Here is a 17,636-nt window from a genome sequence, read left to right on the forward strand (position 1 = left end):
TTGTAAGCCGCTCTGAGACTCCTTTGGGTTCTTCTTCTTCTTCTTCTTCTTCTTCTTCTTCTTCTTCTTCTTCTTCTTCTTCTTCTTCTTCTTCTTCTTCTTCTTCTTCTTCTTCTGAGCCTAAATATTGTTGGAGTGAGCAACTCAGCATCCCTGGATACTGGGGGGTGCTACATCACTCTCAGGGTATTTAGGTGTTATCTTTTTGAATTGGATGCTTCTTTTAGTCTTAACGTTGGAGCTGCCTTCTGACCCTTCCCCTCTGTCTCCCTTTGTCCTCTCACTCTCTTTTCACATGGCCTTCCATGGAGACACATGTCTCTGGAGGTCTCTCCTCTAGAGACAATGGCCTCCCACTCCCACACATGTGATGCCAGACAAGCTGGCCATTTGTGACAGGGAAAGTCCTCTTTTGATTCGGCTTCTTTTTCTCTTCCTTTGACTGCATCCTGAATGTGTACTGGATCTATTCGAATAAATGTAAGCAGGGCTTTTTTTTCCTGATGGATCATACTGGAATGGAGTTCCAGAACCTCTTTGACAAAGCTCTCTTTAAAAAGTTCAGAAGCTCATGAGTTTTCAGTATACAGACTGAAAACATTTCCCTCTTGAGAGTTCTGGCACCTCTTAAAAACAAAAAGCCCTGAATCGGTAGGCTTACTGACTATTTGAGAACATGTTCCACTAATGTTCGGATGCCCGGTTTTATATTAGTATTAGGACTGAATTTTTCCTGCATTACTCGTCTGAAGGCCTCTGTGCTTTATGAGTGCTGAGTGAAGGTTTTTTCCTACATATACATGATTGAAGTCATAGAATCATAGAATGTTAGAATGTTAGAGTTGGAAGGGACCTTGCCTAGTCATCTAGTCCAACCCCCTGCACTCTGCAGAAGCATAGCCGAAATATAGCCCTACATACCTACAACATACCCGAAAGATGGTCGTCCAGCCTCCGCTTGAAAACGTCCAGTGACGGAGCATCTACCACCTCCCGAGGCAGACTGTTCCACTGCTCAACCACTCTTACAGTTAGGGTCTTCTGTACATTATCAGTACTTTATGAAGTAGTTTGAACTCCTTGAAGAAGAACCCTTGAAACGAAGATCAAAATCCGGAGTCTTCGTCAACTACTTATGAACTTATGTGTACTATTTATGGACTTGTACATTTTATGATGTAATCTTACTGTACTGATATATGTGGTCCCTTGTTATTTTTGTTAGTTTTGCTTTTGTTACAGTATAATTTTCCTTTGCATGACCTTTGTGCACTCCATGGTCTGCGTTATTTATACAGTGCTTGTTTGTTTTCTGTACTCGGTGTACTGTGTTATCACTATTGTTTTGATGCCACTTGGGATGCATGCAGGCTCTTTTTGTAGCAGAAACTCCTTTGCATATTGTTAGCCGAATTGCTCTTTAGGAGAGACAATTGGAACAGTGTATTAAAAGGGATTCTTGGTCAGTGTCTACGGAGGATGGGCTGCGCCAATACGTTCCAATGAAGAGACAGAGACAGAAGTAAAATTTACTTCGATTTACTAGATATCATTCAGAAGCACACAATAACATACAGACACACAAGAACTCATAAAATAGTTAGATTTGGTAAAGCACAGTCGCATTAGCAGGTTGTATCGTTGAGGGGAAATATATTTACCTCAGGCGTAGCACGGCTCCTAAAGCTTCCAGCAGGAAGGAGGGTAGGAGGGGAGAAAATGGTAGAAACACGTGTAACCAGACCAGCTGAGAACATGTGGATTGCCTTAGCTGTAGACTAAGGTAAAGTGAATCAAGGAATTGGTACAGGGAGCTGGATTTGAGAGGAAAAGCAGACGTAGAGGGGTCGTTGGTAAAAGGAAGGAATGGTGTGGTCGCTCTGTGTTCTATCTTTTAAGGTTTCTTGCGAGCAGGGAGGAGGTGGGCCCAAGCAGATTACCAGGTGGCCCTACCCCAAGGGTCAGGGATTGGCTATGAGGTCAATTTTCAATCTATTGATTAACCTGAGGGGTGGTACCTGGGCAAGGGCGGGAAATACGTGCGGAGGAGCCTGCAGCTGCTGACTCAGCTTTAGCCATGTGGAATCAATGTCCATTGTAGTCTGGCCTTGGGTGACCACCTTAATCCATTCAGGGTGGAGACCAGGTGTTAGGGCTAGCTAATGAGTTTCTGTGTTTACTGAAGTCTTTGTGTTCGTCAATACACAATGAGCAGGAGACACTCTCAGCTGGTATCGTCATCTCTGAGTGCCCTCACAGTGAACTCTGTATCACAGTCTCTTTCATTTAGCCCTTTGCATCAGCTTTATTTATTATAACTCAGAAATAGCCCAATATGGATGTCTGGGCTAACAATATTAGGCGACACACACCTAATGTAGCCAATCCTCCAAGAGCTTACACTAGCCCCTGTAAGAAGAGCTCTGTAAGCTCTCAGAGGATTGGCTACATTAGGAGTGTGTCGCCTAATATGCAAAGGAATTCCTGCTACAAAAAGAACCCTGGTTAAACCTTAGACATCATTAGAGTCGACAACATCTGTACATAGCGTGACTTACTGACAACCCTACGTGAGACCCTGGAAAGCTGCTGCAGGTCTGAGGAGGCAGTGCTAACTTTGATGGAACACAGATCTGGCTTAAAACAAGGCAGCTGCGTGTGATTTAACATAGCCCCCATAAGGGAACTGAATCCAAATTTCATGATAACCTAATTGTTTCCTGCCTGGATTAATCACAAGCCGGAATTAAGATTGCTGGGGAAAACATCAACAACCTCAGATACAATACCAATCTAATGGCAGAAAGTGAAGAGGACCTAAAGAGCTTCTTCCTCAGGGTGAAAGAGGAGAGTGCAAAAGTTGGCTTGAAACTCAACATAAAGAAGAAGAAGAGATTGGATTTATACCCCACCCTTCACTACCCAAAGGTGTCTCAGAGCGGCTTACAAACTCCTTTCCCTTCCCCTCCTCACAACAGGCACCCTGTGAGGTAGGTGGGGCTGAGAGACCTCTGACAGAAACTGCTCTTTTTCAAGAACAGCTGTGTCAGAACTATGGCTTTTCAAATTATGGTGCCTAGCCCCAGGAAAAGGGCCTTCTCAGTTGCGACCCCAATCCTGTGGAATGCACTCTCAGATGACACCTGTCCCCTGTCAGACTAGTTTAGTATCCACAGGGCGTGCAAAGCTGGATTGTTTAGGTAGGCCTCTGGAGGGTAACCACGTATTTGGGCTGTTTTAATAGTAGTATGCTGATAATGATGTATTTTAATGTTAATATGTTGTATTTGTTATTTTCTGTGTTATTTTTACCTTATTGCTTTTAATGTAAGGTTGGCTTGAAATTCAACATTAAAAAAACTAAAGTCATGGCATCCGGCCCCACCACTCCTTGGCAAATAGAAGGAGAAGTTGTGGAAGCAGTGACAGACTTCACGTTCCTAGGATCCAAGGTCACTGCAGACGGTGACTGCAGTCATGAAATTAAAAGATGCCTGCTCCTTGGGAGGAAAGCGATGACAAACCTAGACAGCATAATGAAAAGTTGAGACATCACCCAGCCGACAAAAGTCTGTATGGTCAAAGCAATGGTATTCCCAGTAGTACTGTATGGCTGTGAGAGTTGGACTATAAGGAAGACCGAGCGCTGAAGAATAGATTCTTTTGAATTATGGTGCTGGAGAAGACTATTGAGAGTCCCTTGGACTGCAAGGAGATCAAATCAGTCAATCCTAAAAGAAATCAGCCCTGACTGTTCCGTGGAAGGCCAGATACGGAAGCTGAACCTCAAAATACTTTAGCCACCAAATGAGAAGATGAGAATCACTGGAGAAGACCCTGATGCTGGGAAGGACGATGGCAAAGGATGAGATAGTTAGACAGTGTTATCGATGCAACGAACATGAAGTTGGGCAAACTCCAGAGGACAGGAGGGCCTGGCATGATGTGGTCCATGGGGGACTCGACTGTGTGACTGAACAACAACAAATAGCTGATATAAAAAGAGCCTACTACCAACATATGAAGTACACCAGAAATGAAAGTCGGCAGAATTAAACGGGACTTACATGTTAGCGTTTATGCAAGTGCTGCCTACTTAGTAAAAAATTCCTCAGGACATCTCATGGAACATGAAAAGAGCCAGATTTTAATCACTGTAGACTAGTAATGATGGCATAATTTGTTTGTCTAAAGTAAACCTGCATCTGATGAAACCAGCAGATTTTGATGGCATTCTAATTAAGACCTTGAGGGCAAAGGGGCGTCTCTACATTGAGAAGAATGCCACCATGCAGTATAAAAGCTCCGGCATCTCTATGGCCTTCCAACAGCTTCATCTTTGCCTTCCTCTTGCCATTCTTCTCCACAGACTTCCTCAGAGAAGCAGGTGAGTTTGGATTCTCCAAAAACTTCCACACGAACTGAGATAGGGCATTGGTGAGACTTATCCTAATATCTCCTTTTCTCTTGTGTGTCTGAGCTACATGATCTGAGTCCAGTAGTACCTTAGAGGGGCTGCGTTGGCTCAAGTGGTTAAGACGCTGAACTGAAGTCCAGAAGGTCAGTAGTTCAGCAGTTTGAGACCCGAGTGCCGCATGACAGAGTGAGCTCCTGTCTGTGGTCCCAGCTCCTGCCAACCTAGCAGTTCGAAAGCAAGAAATTGCAAGTAGATAAATAGGTACCACTTCGGTGGGAAGGTCAACAGTGTTCCGTGTGCCACATGACCACGGAAACGTCTTTAGACAGTGCTGGCTCTTCAGCTTGGAAATGGAGGTGAGCACTGCCTCTTTAGAGTCAGATTCGACTGGCTTTCGAGCGAGGGAAACCTTTACCTTTACTAGTACCTTAGAGAGCAACAAGATTTTTGGGATATAAGATTTGTTTGGATATTTTTTTAATGTGTGTGTGCGAAGGTGTGTGCAACTGGAAGCATGGCGACCCCTGGTGACTGACCATGTGCACCCGGAAGTCATGTTGACCTCTGGTGACTGACCCCTACCGAAGACCTGGAGGATATTCAGAGAGGTGGCTGAGCAAAGCCTGCCCCTGTCCTCCCAACTGCTGGTCTTCCAAGGAGGTCTCCCATCTCAGTACTTGCCAGAGTTGACCCTGCTTAGCTTCCGAGATCTGACGAGAACGGACTTGCCTGGGCTATCCAGATCAGGGGGGATATAAGCTTTTGTGAGTCAAAGCTCCCTTTTGCCAGAAGCTTACTAGCCTTGGATCTGGCTGTTCTACTGCACACCAATATGGCTACCCTCTGAAACTATCTTCTTGATTCTTGGTGATCTCTCGGGGGCAGGCTTATTACTGGGCAGGAACGCACAGGAACGGAGTTCCGGCTGGCTCCCGAGTTGGCCACGCCCAGCAGGAACTCATTAGCATAACAGGCCACACCCAACAGCAGAAACTCATTTGGATTGGCTACATTAGGAGTGTGTGGCCTAACATGCAAAGGAGTCCCTGCTACAAAAAAAAAGCTCTGGGGTTTGACAACAAACAGGATAAACAGACTAAGAAGCAAAAGGTGGGTGTGGCTGGATGACTACACTTCTGGTAACACGGGGGTGCGGCCTAATAGGCTAATAAGATGTGTTGTCAGGGGTGTGGCCTAATATGCTAATGAGTTTTTTCTGTTGGGTGTGGTCTATTATGCTAATGAGTTCCTGCTGGACTTTTTCTACAAAAAGAGCCCTGCTCGGGGGCATCTCCCCACAAGCAGACGGATAGGGGGAGTTGCTCATCCCTATCTGTGGCTTGGCCTTTGGTGAGGATTCCCAGCACTGCATCCTCATGGAATCATAGAATGACAGAGTTGGAAGGGGCCATACAGGCCATCTAGTCCAACCCTCTGCTCGATGCAGGATCAGCTGTGAGCATCCCTGACAAGTGCCCATCCAGTCGCTGCTTAAAGTTTACAAGGAAGGGAGAGCTCACCACCTCCCGAGGCAGCTGATTCCACTGTGGCACAACTCTGACTGTAAAAAAGTTTCTCCTCATATCCAGCCGATACTTTCCCACCCTTAAATTTAAACCCATCATTGTGAGTCTTCCTCTGCTGCCAAAAGGAACAGCTCCCTGCCCTCCTCCAAGGGACAGCCCTTCAAATCCATCAAGAGAGCTATCATGTCCCTCCTCAACCTCCTCTCCTCCAGTCTAAACAGTCTCGTTATGTTTTGGCTTTCCTGGTCTTTCCATTTCTCTACAGAAGGAAATTAATAGTCCTTCCTCCACCCAAAGACTTCTGGAGACTGTAATTCTATGGAAGGTGCTGGTTGGGATCTATAGGGGAAGTCTTTGTATCCCCATCGTACTAGCCAGTTCGGTGTAGTGGTTAAGTGCGCGGACTCTAATCTGGGAGAACCGGGTTTGATTCCCCACTCCTCCACTTGGACCTGGCTGGATGTCCTTGGGCAAGCCATAGTTCTGATAAGAGCTGTTCTTGAAAAAGACCAGTTTCTGACAGAGCTCTCTCAGCCTCACCTACCTCACAGGGTGTCTGTTGTGGGGCGGAGAAGGGAAAGGAGTTTGTAAGCCGCTCTGAGACACCTTTGGGTAGTGAAGGGCGGGGTATACATCCAAGCTCCTCCTCTTCTTCTTCTTCTTCTTCTTCTTCTTCTTCTTCTTCTTCTTCTGTGCCCATGTGGTGGTTGGGGACCCTACCTGAAGCTGGTGGCCAATTTTGAGGATCCCAGCTTTATTTTCTTAGGTGTGACACCTGCCACAAACGGATAATTATTGTTGCTGTTGTAAACAGCACAGCTGTGTATGGAGGGTTCTTTAGTTAACATGGGCCAGGATGTCCCAATTCCCTTCATTTTTAGACCTGCAGTTCCCGTGGTCATCTGGAACTGGTGAGCAGTTTCCCTCTGACTGCCTCCTTTTCAGCTGAGTTATGCCTGACACAGGCAGAGATCCCTCGATCCCATTACAAATATCATAGAATGGACTGTGCATGAAGTGAACCAAGATGTCCCGATTCCTTCAAGTTTTACCATTTCCCCTCCTATTATCATCCTGAAGATGGGGGGGGAGCAATTTTGAAGATCTAGCTTTCTTTTATGACTTCTGGCTGCGACAAAGAGATAACTTTAGCTTTCATTGGGGGGGAAGGATGGACAGACAATTTTTAAAATTATTATTATACATTTTATGCAGATTCAATGTTCATTACTTGAGTGTACCAATGTTCCCAATGTGTTGGGATCCCTTTGTCTGGCTGGGCTAAAAAATAATAATTCCATCCTGTATAGGGGTGAACCATGGTGACTGAGGGAACCTCTGCCTCCAGAGGTAGCCAACCCATGAATCCCAGATCCTGGAGGCAACATCAGGGGAAGGCCTCAGCCTCCGTGCTGTGTTGTTGGCCCTCCAGAGGAACTGCTTGGCCACTATGTGAGATAGGATGCTGGACTGGATGAACCATTGGTCTGATCCAGCAAGGCCCTTCTGATGTTCTTATGGAGGCCTCGGGCTCTGTGCCCTGTTGTTGGCCCTCCAAAGGAACTGGTTGGCCACTGTGTGAGAAGGAATGCTGGACTAGAGGGACCATTGGTCTGATCCAGCAGGGCCCTTCTGATGTTCTTATGAAGGCCTCGGCCTCTGTGCCCTGTTGTTGGCAATCCAGAGGAACTGGTTGGTCACTATGTGAGACAGGATGCTGGACTAGATGGACCATTGATCTGATCCAGCAGGACTCTTCTGAGGTTCTTAAGACCTTGTTCTGTGCATGAGACACACGGAGCCTCTTCTCGTGTATAATAATAATATTTCTTCTGTTCTTGCAGACACACCTACATCGCTCAGACATGGCTTACTGTGGACCATCCTTTGCAGTTCCTTCTTGTGCCTCCGCTCCAGCCGTTGGCTTCGGATCAGCAGGTCTCGGCTACGGTGGCCTCCATTCTGGCACAATAACTGGATACGGGTCACCATCCTTTGCCGTTCCCTCCGTGGCCTCTTCTCCAGTCGTTGGCTTTGGCTCAGGAAGTTTCAGCCACAACTCTGGGGTGCCCTCCGCTAGCCTGGGCGTCCTCTCCGGGGTCAACCCTTCCTGCATCAACCAGATCCCACCTGCAGAAGTCGTGATCCAGCCACCTCCCGTCGTCATGACCCTCCCCGGACCCATCCTCTCTGCTACCGGTGAACCAGTTGCTGTAGGAGGCAACACTCCATGTGCTGTTAGTTATGGCGGTCCCGGCAGAGTGATTTCTGGAGGCAGTTTTGGTTCTCTTGGAGGGCGTCTGGGGAGCTTCGGGGGTCGCAGAGGCAGCCTTATCATGGGGCGCCGTGGCAGCTACTCCCCCTGCTACTCCCCCTGCAATTGAAATGTCAAAGAAGAATGGTCAAGAAATCCATGGCATAACATATGCGTCTGGCTCTAGATCTGCTGAGCCGCCTTCATCCCAGCTCAGATCAACAGAGGGAAGCGGTCCTATCGGCATCCCTGTCCCCTGACATAACTTTCATGTATCCCCTTTATTGAAATATTTCGATTACTCTATAAATGGCATCCGTCTCTCCCCCCCCCTTTCTCTCCTTCCTTGTTAGGAAGCTGTCCGTGCCGGAATGTCAGTTTGTCTTTTCCCAAGCCCTTCTTCGTCATACTGTTCACTCCTGTCCTTTGTTTGCATTCCTGAATAAAGCTTCCTTTTTATCGTGATATCACTCTCCTGGTTTTGCTTTAAACATTTTTTTAAGCCTTACTGGAGCAGATATTTTTATCCAGGACATTTTAGTTTTCAACAGCGCCCCACTTTGATTGTTCATCCATTGAAAAGATTGCTTGGAATTGCAACACAGAAGAATTCAACTTTGACGTTCGGAAAGAGCTTGAAAAAATGAAAAGATACAGCAATGAAAAGATATGGGGATTTCCCAACTTGAAGCTGACAACCCTAGTCAGGACAAGTGTTTGTCCAGCTGCTGCTTAAAGACTACTAGTCAACTGATTCCACTGTTGCACAACTCTTATTGTAAAAAAAAAAAAATCCCTAAAATCCAGAGAGTACCTTGCACACTTAATTTAAATTGCACACTTTAAATTTAATCGCACACTTAAAAAATAAATTTAATTGCACACTTTAAAAAAAAATACTTAAAATCCAGCCAGTACCTTGCACACATAATTTAAACCCATTATTGCAAGCCCTATCCTCTGCCGCCAACAGGAACGGCTCCCTGCCCTCCCCTAAGTGACAATCCGTCAAATACTTCAAGAGACCCATCATGTCCCCTCTCAACCTCCTCTTCTCCAGACTGAACATTCCCAAATCTGTCAGCCTTTCCTCTCGGGACTTCTTGGTCTCCAGGCCCCCGATCATCCCTGATCATCCTCGTCGCTCTCCTCTGCACCCACTCCATTCTGTCCAGTGTTCCCTCTAAGCTGAGTTAGTGTGAGCTAGCTTACAATTTCTTAGCCTCCAACTCACAATTTTTTTTTTGTCTTCGCTCAGGAAGGATGGCTCTAGAGCAAACTAATCTATGCAGTAGCTAAATTTCTTGCTCACAAAGTAGAATTTGTCCTCACGAGTCTCCACAGCTTAGAGGGTGCATTGATCGGCACCCCAAATAAAGACAAGGAGACCAGAGCATAGGTTCGACTAGTTTAGTACAATGAGTTGATCTACATCACTAATTCGGCGGGGCAATATTTAAAGAAAGACATTAATCTCAAAAAGCTGACAGAAAGGAAGACGGCTCATTTGAGGAGAGTTTTACGTAGAGTTGGAGGAGAGTTTTATGGATTCTGTGAACTTCGCAAAAGAGAAATAGGTGGGTATTATTATTATTATTATTATTATTAATAATAATAATAATAATAATAATACCCACCTATTTCTCTTTTGTTATTAATCACTCAATCCTGCAGAGCTTGATGGCTCCGAGGAATTACCATTACTCATTCAACGCAGGACTAACAATGATTTATGGGGGTAAGGGATGACAACATATATCTTTTAAATCACACACTTCACAGTCGGCGAGGGTTTGTTCAGCTGCAGGGTCAGACGTATTCCATCGGCGTCACTTCGGCTTGGCTAGATGACGTCAGCTTCTCCAGGTCTTGCAGTGCTTCACTGCCACCGCCTGGCCGGAATGGCCCATTACTGGCTTCGGAGTCGAGGAGATTTTTTTCGTAGGCTTACAATCTCACGAGCTGAGTGTTCCAGTTGCCGGCTAACACCTCCCCCACCGGGGGGAGTCTTTGGTGTGCCCACCCTCTACTTGCCAAAGCTTTCAAACTACTGGGTGGACGGCAAGCTAGGGACAAGGCTGGTAGCTCACACCAGCACGGGGCTAGAACTGACAGCCGTACTGTTCAGCCATACTGTTCAGCTCAGAGGTTGCTAACCAGAGGATAAATCCTCTGTGCCACCGCTCCCCTTTAGATCGAATCAAGTGTGAACTCTACCTAGATGTTGAAATGACTGAATTGAGGGCTACCATACTTCGGCCATGTCATGAGAAGAAAAGATTCACTGGGAAAGACAATCATGCTGGGGAAAGTTGAAGGCAGCAGGAAAAGAGGAAGACCCAACATGAGATGGGTTGACTCTAGAAAGGAAGCCATGATCCTCAGTTTGCAAGAGATGAATATAGGGGTTTTTTCGGGGTCCAGGTCTCTTCCAGGGATCCCCAAGCCTATTAGGGTTCTTTTCTATGGGTGGGTGGAGTCTGGCTTAGGGTTGCCAGCCTCCAGGGGGGGGGCTGGAGATCTCCCACTTTTACAATCGATGTCCAGCTGACAGAGATCAGCTCCCCTGGAGAAAATGGCTGCTTTGAAGGGTGGACTCTATGGCATTGTGCTGTGCTGAGGCCCCTCCCCAAACCCCACCCTCTCCTGGCTCCACCCACAAAGTATCCAGCTATTCTCCAACCTGGACCTGGCAATAGCATATATTCAAGATCAGTACCCAATAGCATATAGAAAAATCCCAATACATGATATAGTGTACACTTCAGAAAGAACAAGGAATTCCTGGACTGTACACCAATACCTCACTCAAGCCTAGGTGGGGTCTTGGCCAAACAGCCCCAAACAAAGCTCAGAGCCATCTTCCTATTCTCTTTTCAGCCAATAGGAATCAAGGGAGGAGTCCATTAAAAATATACCAAACTGGCCAAATACCAGCCCATCCTACACTGATAAGATGAACCTCTGCTAGTATGACCTTTAACCCTGATAGATTTTATTAACTGCAATGTCAAAAAGACCTAGACAGATATCTTTAGGCTTTGGAGCCTGGCGCTTGGCTGGCCATGGGATGTGAATTCAGACAAAGGCACATCTACAGGGCAAGGCCTTTAGTTTTTAAGCCTAGGCTGCCAACAAAAGAGCAAAGGCTTATGGGACTTCTGAACCAAGAAACCAAAGTCAGTTACAGCAAAACCTACATAGCATAGAAAAAAACAGAAAGGTCCAGTGTGGCATCCTTACTAGTGGAGGGCCTCTGTTTTTCCTGTGATGTACTTGCTTACAGGGGAAATGGTTTGTTCTTTAATTCACACTTTGTATATAAACTTGGTCGTTATCTGCTGCCACCAGGAATTAAAAATTCCAAATCCCTCTTCTTTGGTAGTGTGACCCAGGGTCTGGGCACTTCAGAAGACTATGTGGCCCTGAGGAAGTACTGTACTGAATACTTTATATATTTAAACAAAAATGGATTTATTGAAATAAGAACAAAATAGATTTCTGGAAAAAAAAGAACTTTTAGCAAGCTGGGTGTCAAACTCAGACACCAAAATTCCACTCTGACAGGCTTCTCTCTCTCTCTCATATACGTAGCCACACTGGTTAAGATCTTAGTCCTGGGCACACAAGAATAAACATTTGTCTAACTACACAGTTTAAACACAACTTGTTTCTTTTCTGTTTAGACTCTCTTGCTCACAAAACGTTTAGAGTTAAACAGAGTCTTTTTAGAGTAATTTTCTCCCTTTCTCACAATACAAGAACTTGTGGGCACTCCATGAAATTGCAGAGCAGACAGGTTAGAATGAATAAAAGTAAGTCCTTCTCCACCCAAAGAGTGATTAACACATGGAATCCATTAAATTTAGAGAGATAAAATATATCACTTGCCAAAGAGAAACCACTATTCTGCTAATTTTAACATGCTTTGTTATACTTTTTATGTTGCAAATATCTATCATAGGTAACATCCATGTAAAAATACATTTCATCCATGTAAAAATACATTTCATAAGTATGAGTAAATATATATATGTCTGTGGTCAAAGACCATAGAGAATGGTACTAATCAGAGGTAATTTCATAGAAAAAGAGGTGCAGGAGCTCATTAGCATAATCATTAGCATAACTTATTTGCATATGCCTCACCCCCTGACATCACCGGAAGTGTGTCGGAAGGCAAAACCCACCGCTCAGGTTCCACTGGACTGTTTTGGATTGCTAACTATGGGGGGGGGACACACGGATCTGCCCTCACAGAGGAGGGAGAGCTTGTACCTGAATAAACCTTGGCCTTAAAGGTTGCACTGAACTGTTTTGGATTGCTATCTGGGGGGGCTCTGCAACGTATCTGTGGCCCGGGGCTGCTGAGAGCAGGGGGTGGGGGTTGTTGCATGTGCCCGCCCCCTGGGCTCTTTACTGCTGGAGCTCCGCTCCTGTGCGCTCCTGCAGGAAATGACCCCTGGACTATGAACACAGTCTTGGCTACGTTCCTGGATTATTTTAGTGGCATTATTACTTTAAAGAATCTTAACAGAGCTGTGAAGGAAAAAAAAAACAGACTGAAAAACTTTGTTTTTCCAAGCTCTTAGCCAACACATATAACTCCATCCACTGTCATCTGTTAAACAAAGAAAAAAACTTCAATGATATGAGAAAAAAACGATATATGTGAAAAATATATATAAGAATCCAAGGAATGTAAAAGATAGAGAGGAAACACTCCTGCAGAATAGGAAGCGGTTTTGAATATCTTTTTCAACTTAGGCTGAATCTGCATCTAGAATTTGCTCCACTGTCTTACCAAACCCACACTGGAACAGAAAAAGATGCGGTTCAAAACCACATTCAGGTTGAATCTGCATTTGTCTTTCCCACCGGTATCCCAGCCTTCTGACTCCGTCTTCAAAAAAGCGGTCTATTCGTTTGCTTCCGTTTTCACACTTCAACAGTGCTAGCATACTTTTGCATGTCTTTTTTTTAAAAAAAATTAAATGCTTTATTTGAATAAACATTTATAACAATACACCTTTGGAACATAAAGTAAGCAGCAACGAGCGATGAAGAAGAAGAAGAAAAAGAAGAAGAAGAGATTCTGTCTGTCTGGTCGTCTCTCTGTCATTGGGCTGTCTGGTCCTGCAACAACACATTAAAAAAATTGGGATCAAATTAGAGCCGGGCGAATGGCGGGATTGGCTGCCTGTCTGAATGCACCCTCTATATTCGTCACCAGTCTCTTCATGGAGTACAATGGGAATGACAATAATATGGATCAACACAATATTTCTCTGATGTCTTCCCGCCAGGAGGCTACCCTCACGCCCTCCCCCCCACCCACATCTCTCACCTGCCTGAGTGTCCCCTTCCCCTGCCCACTTGTGAACTCTCCCACTGCCCATGCTCAGCACTCCCTTTCCCAGAGACACCGGACAGTGAGTGTAGCTGGGAGCACACTGGAGCACTAGCAAATAAGTGAGGGGGGGGGTCGAGAGCAGTGGGCCCTGCCGAAAACCCTGGGCCCTGGAGGCTACCAATTGCTCCTGCGAGTCATCAGCTGAGGCAAACTCAGAAAGAGCAGCTTGTGGTAGGCGGAAAGCTCTCGCCCTTGTCAGTCACAGGGGTGACTTCCCTGACTGCGGGCCTCTTTTCCACCTGCCGTCTCCGGACCGAAAAGGCCTAGAGACTTGCCTTTTCTTTTAAGGTAAAGCTGAACATCTGTGCAAGCTAAATAGTCAAACCTACCTGAGGGGCTGCCTTTCCCCACATTCCCCAGAGAGCGCGACGGTCAGGGTGGCGAAATCGTCTGGCCCTCCCTGGCCCTAAGGACGCCAGGCTGGCATTGACCATGTTATGTGTTGACACAGACATGCCTGGGCATGTAAGCGCTAAGGAAGCCACGCGGTCTTGTGCACCTTCAGTAGAGAGAACAATAGCCGGTTCGGAGCCTAGTGCCTCCATTCCTGAGGATTGGAAGGTAGCTAATGTCACTCCCATCTTTAAAAAGGGTTCCAGATGAGATCCGGGAAATTACAGGCCAGTCAGTCTGACGTCGATACCAGGTAAATTGGTGGAAACAATTATTAAGGAGAGAATTAGTAGGCACATAGATGAACAAAACCTATTGAGGCAGACTCAACATGGGTTCTGTAAGGGAAGATCTTGTCTCACAAACCTGTTAATGTTCTTTGAGGGGGTGAACAAACATGTGGACAAGGGGGATCCAATAGATATTGTTTACCTTGACTTCCAGAAAGCTTTTGATAAAGTTCCTCATCAAAGGCTCCTAAGTAAGCTCAAAAATCATGGGATAGAAGGACAAGACCTTTTATGGATCAAAAACTGGCTAATTCATAGAAAACAGAGAGTGAGTATAAATGGGCAATTTTTTCAGTGGAGGGTGGTAAGCAGTGGGGTACTGCAGGGATCAGTACTTGGTCCACTGCTTTTTAACTTATTCATTAATGATTTAGAGATGGAAGTAAGCAGTGAAGTGGCTAAATTTGCGGATGATAAAAAAATGAAGACTCTCCTTGAGCCACCAAAATAAATAAATAAATAAACAAACCATACTGGGGATCACGTGAGTCCCGTGGAGTGAAAAAGCTGGCCGGATCCGGCCCATGATTTGTAATATTTCAAATGCCTGAAAAGACTGATAAGGTCTGAACATGCCGATTCTCCTCTGGGAAACGCAGAAGAGGAAGGCTATTGAGCACCAGCAAAATGGGAAAGAGCATATTCAACGGCTCCAGCTCATCAGTCTCATCCTGGAGGGTGAGATGTGTGCAGAAGGGAAATTTCCCAGTTATTCATCTCCCCCACCTTGAGGACATTTATGGAACCCAACTTGTTCTTTGCATAGCTTCTGATGAACTCAATGGGTTCTTTCTGTAACAAATTTCACAGCCTTGTATAAATGCTATACATTTCAGAATATGATCAAATGGCCAACTACGGGGTATTCTCGTTACCTTACATTCAATACTACCAATTTTTAAAGGCCCATTATTCATCAGAAATTATTAAGCTGATGACGGCCTGGAAGCTGCCTAGTTTTCTGCAGGTACAAGGAAGGGGGGGGGATGATTAGTGGCAATCCTCACCCTTTCCTCTGGACCTCCAGTCTCCCCTAAACTATTCTGGGGGGTATCTGCCTCCCACGACCAGCATTTTGAGGGGTATTTTGGGCTGCAGCAGGAAGGGAGAATTGGAAGAATCACCTAACCTCTCTCTTAGCATGTGGCTTCCAAACTGATACATGAAAGGTACATTTTGAGACCTCTGGTTTTCCACAAACGTATCTTTTCCAGCTATTTGGAAGTAAGTATTTGGATTATTTTCCACTATCCTTCACACTGCAAAGCACTACTGCCAACAAATTTGGGGGTACCCATGTTCTAGCGCCAGTTTGGTGTAGTGGTTAAGTGCGCGGATTCTAATCGGGGAGAACCGGGTTTGATCCCCCACTCCTCCACTTGCACCTGGCTGGATGACCTTCAAGAGATGTTCTTGAAAAACAGAGCAGTTTCTGTCAAGAGCTCTCTCAGCCCCACCTACCTCACAGGGTGTCTGTTGTGGGGAGGGGAAAGGTGTTTGTAAGAGGCTCTGAGACACCTTTGGGTAGTGAAGGGCGGGGTAGAAATCCAATCTCCTCCTCTTCTTCTTCTACTAATTATCTTGATTTCATCAAAACGTGTCACAGTGATCATCTATGTTTCCAAATCTGTCCAGGTGATCTCCTGTCTGTTAATTCTATACGACCTTTCTCCTGTGTATCAAATAATTCTAGTTGAAATACCGTTGGACTGATACTGGTTGAGTTCATGTTACAGTCTTTGAGTATTGATGTCACTTCCGCATTGTGATTATTTATCATTTACATTTAAAGGCACAGACAGACTCATAACACTACGTAAGGGAAACATCCTGTTTGGTTAGGTCCTAAACCCGACGCAAGCAGAGTGCCATCATCTCCTCCCTGTGTAGACCTGTCCCTTCCCCCTTTCCACCAACTCTTTTGTTGTCTCTCCCTTCTGTCAAATTTTAAATGTTAAGCTCCTCCAAGCAGCAACTTGCCTCCCTGTACTCTGTAAAGTGCCTTTCACATGGACGTTATGCTATGGACAAACAATGGAACAGCCACAGCAAAGCATCTCCTATAAAGATGCCTACTTAGATTATCTGCAGCAAAAAGTATTTTGACCATCACACTTTCCAATCCGGTAAACGTTTGGTGGGCATCTCAGAAACTGACACCTTCCACCCGCCTCGTGACACTCAGCCGTGGTCACTGGGTCATCAGCAAATGCTGTAGAGGCAAAAAGAAAAGAGAATTATATTTGCACACCAAATATCCACCATTTTCGCTAGATTTTCTTCTAACCTTGGAAAACATCGGAAAATCAGGCCCCGTAGCTTAGTTTCAATAGGGCTACCTATTCCCGCCAAAGTCTCCAGCCAGCCAGAGTTTTGCTCAGGAGTTTACCTGGAGCAGCCAGCAGCATGAAGAAGAGAAAGGCTGAGAGAAAGGAAAAGATCTTCATGACTGCAAGGTTGGATGGTGCCTCAGTGGATGCCGGAATGGAGAGATGACCGGAGTCCTCGTACTTATAGGAAAATTGAGAGCAAAGAGGGAAGCCACCCGCTCTTGTAACAGAAACATTATGTGCATTTAGTCCATAATTAAAGCGTGGAGCTCGATATGAGCGAAGGCTTGCGAGACCTTAGCCCCATAACTTATTTTCAATATTATTCCTGGCTGTGTAATTTTAAAAGTCTTACTGGGCAGGTGCCAAATACTTTCCTATTAGCGCTGTGTAATTGTTGTTGTCAAACCCCACCCCTAAAAAGGGTAAAGAGTTCCAGGAAAGCAGTATGGGTTTCTTGGCAGGAGCCTGTGTTGTGTCACCTTTGATCTCACGTGTCAGTCAGTTTGGGTCAGTCACCAGAGGTCGCTATGACTTCCTGGTGTGAGCACACGTGCAGACGCACAGACATACACTCACACGCGAATACACATAAATGTACATATGGAGAAACTTACCAAATGCATCAAAATCCTCAAATCTGGACAAAGTGTCACATTTCTTCCTTGCAAAAGGCTGTTTGAAATGAAAAAAGATATAAAGATATTCTGAGGGAATTTAGAGAGTGCTTCTTTCCTTTCTCCTTTCCTTTCCTTTCCTTTCATTTATTAGCTTCATTGACCAGAGGTCTTAAGGCCAAACGTACAAACAGCTGCTATAAAACACATCCTGTCCTTATATAAAAGCCACTTGAGGTGGCAAGATAGGGATGGCGAGGAGTTTGTAAGCTACTCTGAAACTCCCTTGGGTAGTGAAAGGTGGGGAAGAAGAGGAGGAGGAGGAGGAGGAGATTGGATTTATACCCCGCCCTTCACTATCCAAAGGTGTCTCAGAGTGGCTTACAAACTCCTTTC

The 17,636-nt window shown here is 45.4% G+C and overlaps 1 protein-coding gene and 1 long non-coding RNA gene across 2 annotated transcripts; one reads left to right on the top strand and one right to left on the bottom strand.

Annotated features, from left to right (window-relative positions):
- The first annotated feature begins 4,332 nt into the window (after nt 1–4,332).
- On the top strand, nt 4,333–8,474 carry LOC107118206 (claw keratin-like). Its single transcript, XM_015420500.1, has 2 exons — nt 4,333–4,387; nt 7,788–8,474. Exon 2 carries the CDS (start codon nt 7,809–7,811, stop codon nt 8,325–8,327), a length of 519 nt encoding a protein of 172 aa, XP_015275986.1. The 5' UTR covers nt 4,333–4,387; nt 7,788–7,808; the 3' UTR covers nt 8,328–8,474.
- Nucleotides 8,475–13,300: 4,826 nt separating this feature from the next.
- Nucleotides 13,301–16,799, bottom strand: LOC107118330. The gene is made up of 3 exons (XR_001482763.1): nt 16,683–16,799; nt 16,370–16,505; nt 13,301–13,333 (listed from the first exon to the last, which is right to left on the bottom strand). It is a non-coding gene; the product is annotated as an uncharacterized LOC107118330 (long non-coding RNA).
- Nucleotides 16,800–17,636: the final 837 nt, after the last annotated feature.

This window comes from Gekko japonicus, unplaced genomic scaffold, assembly GCF_001447785.1.
Source record: "Gekko japonicus isolate JY-2015 unplaced genomic scaffold, Gekko_japonicus_V1.1 scaffold426, whole genome shotgun sequence".
Lineage (NCBI taxonomy): Eukaryota > Metazoa > Chordata > Lepidosauria > Squamata > Gekkonidae > Gekko > Gekko japonicus.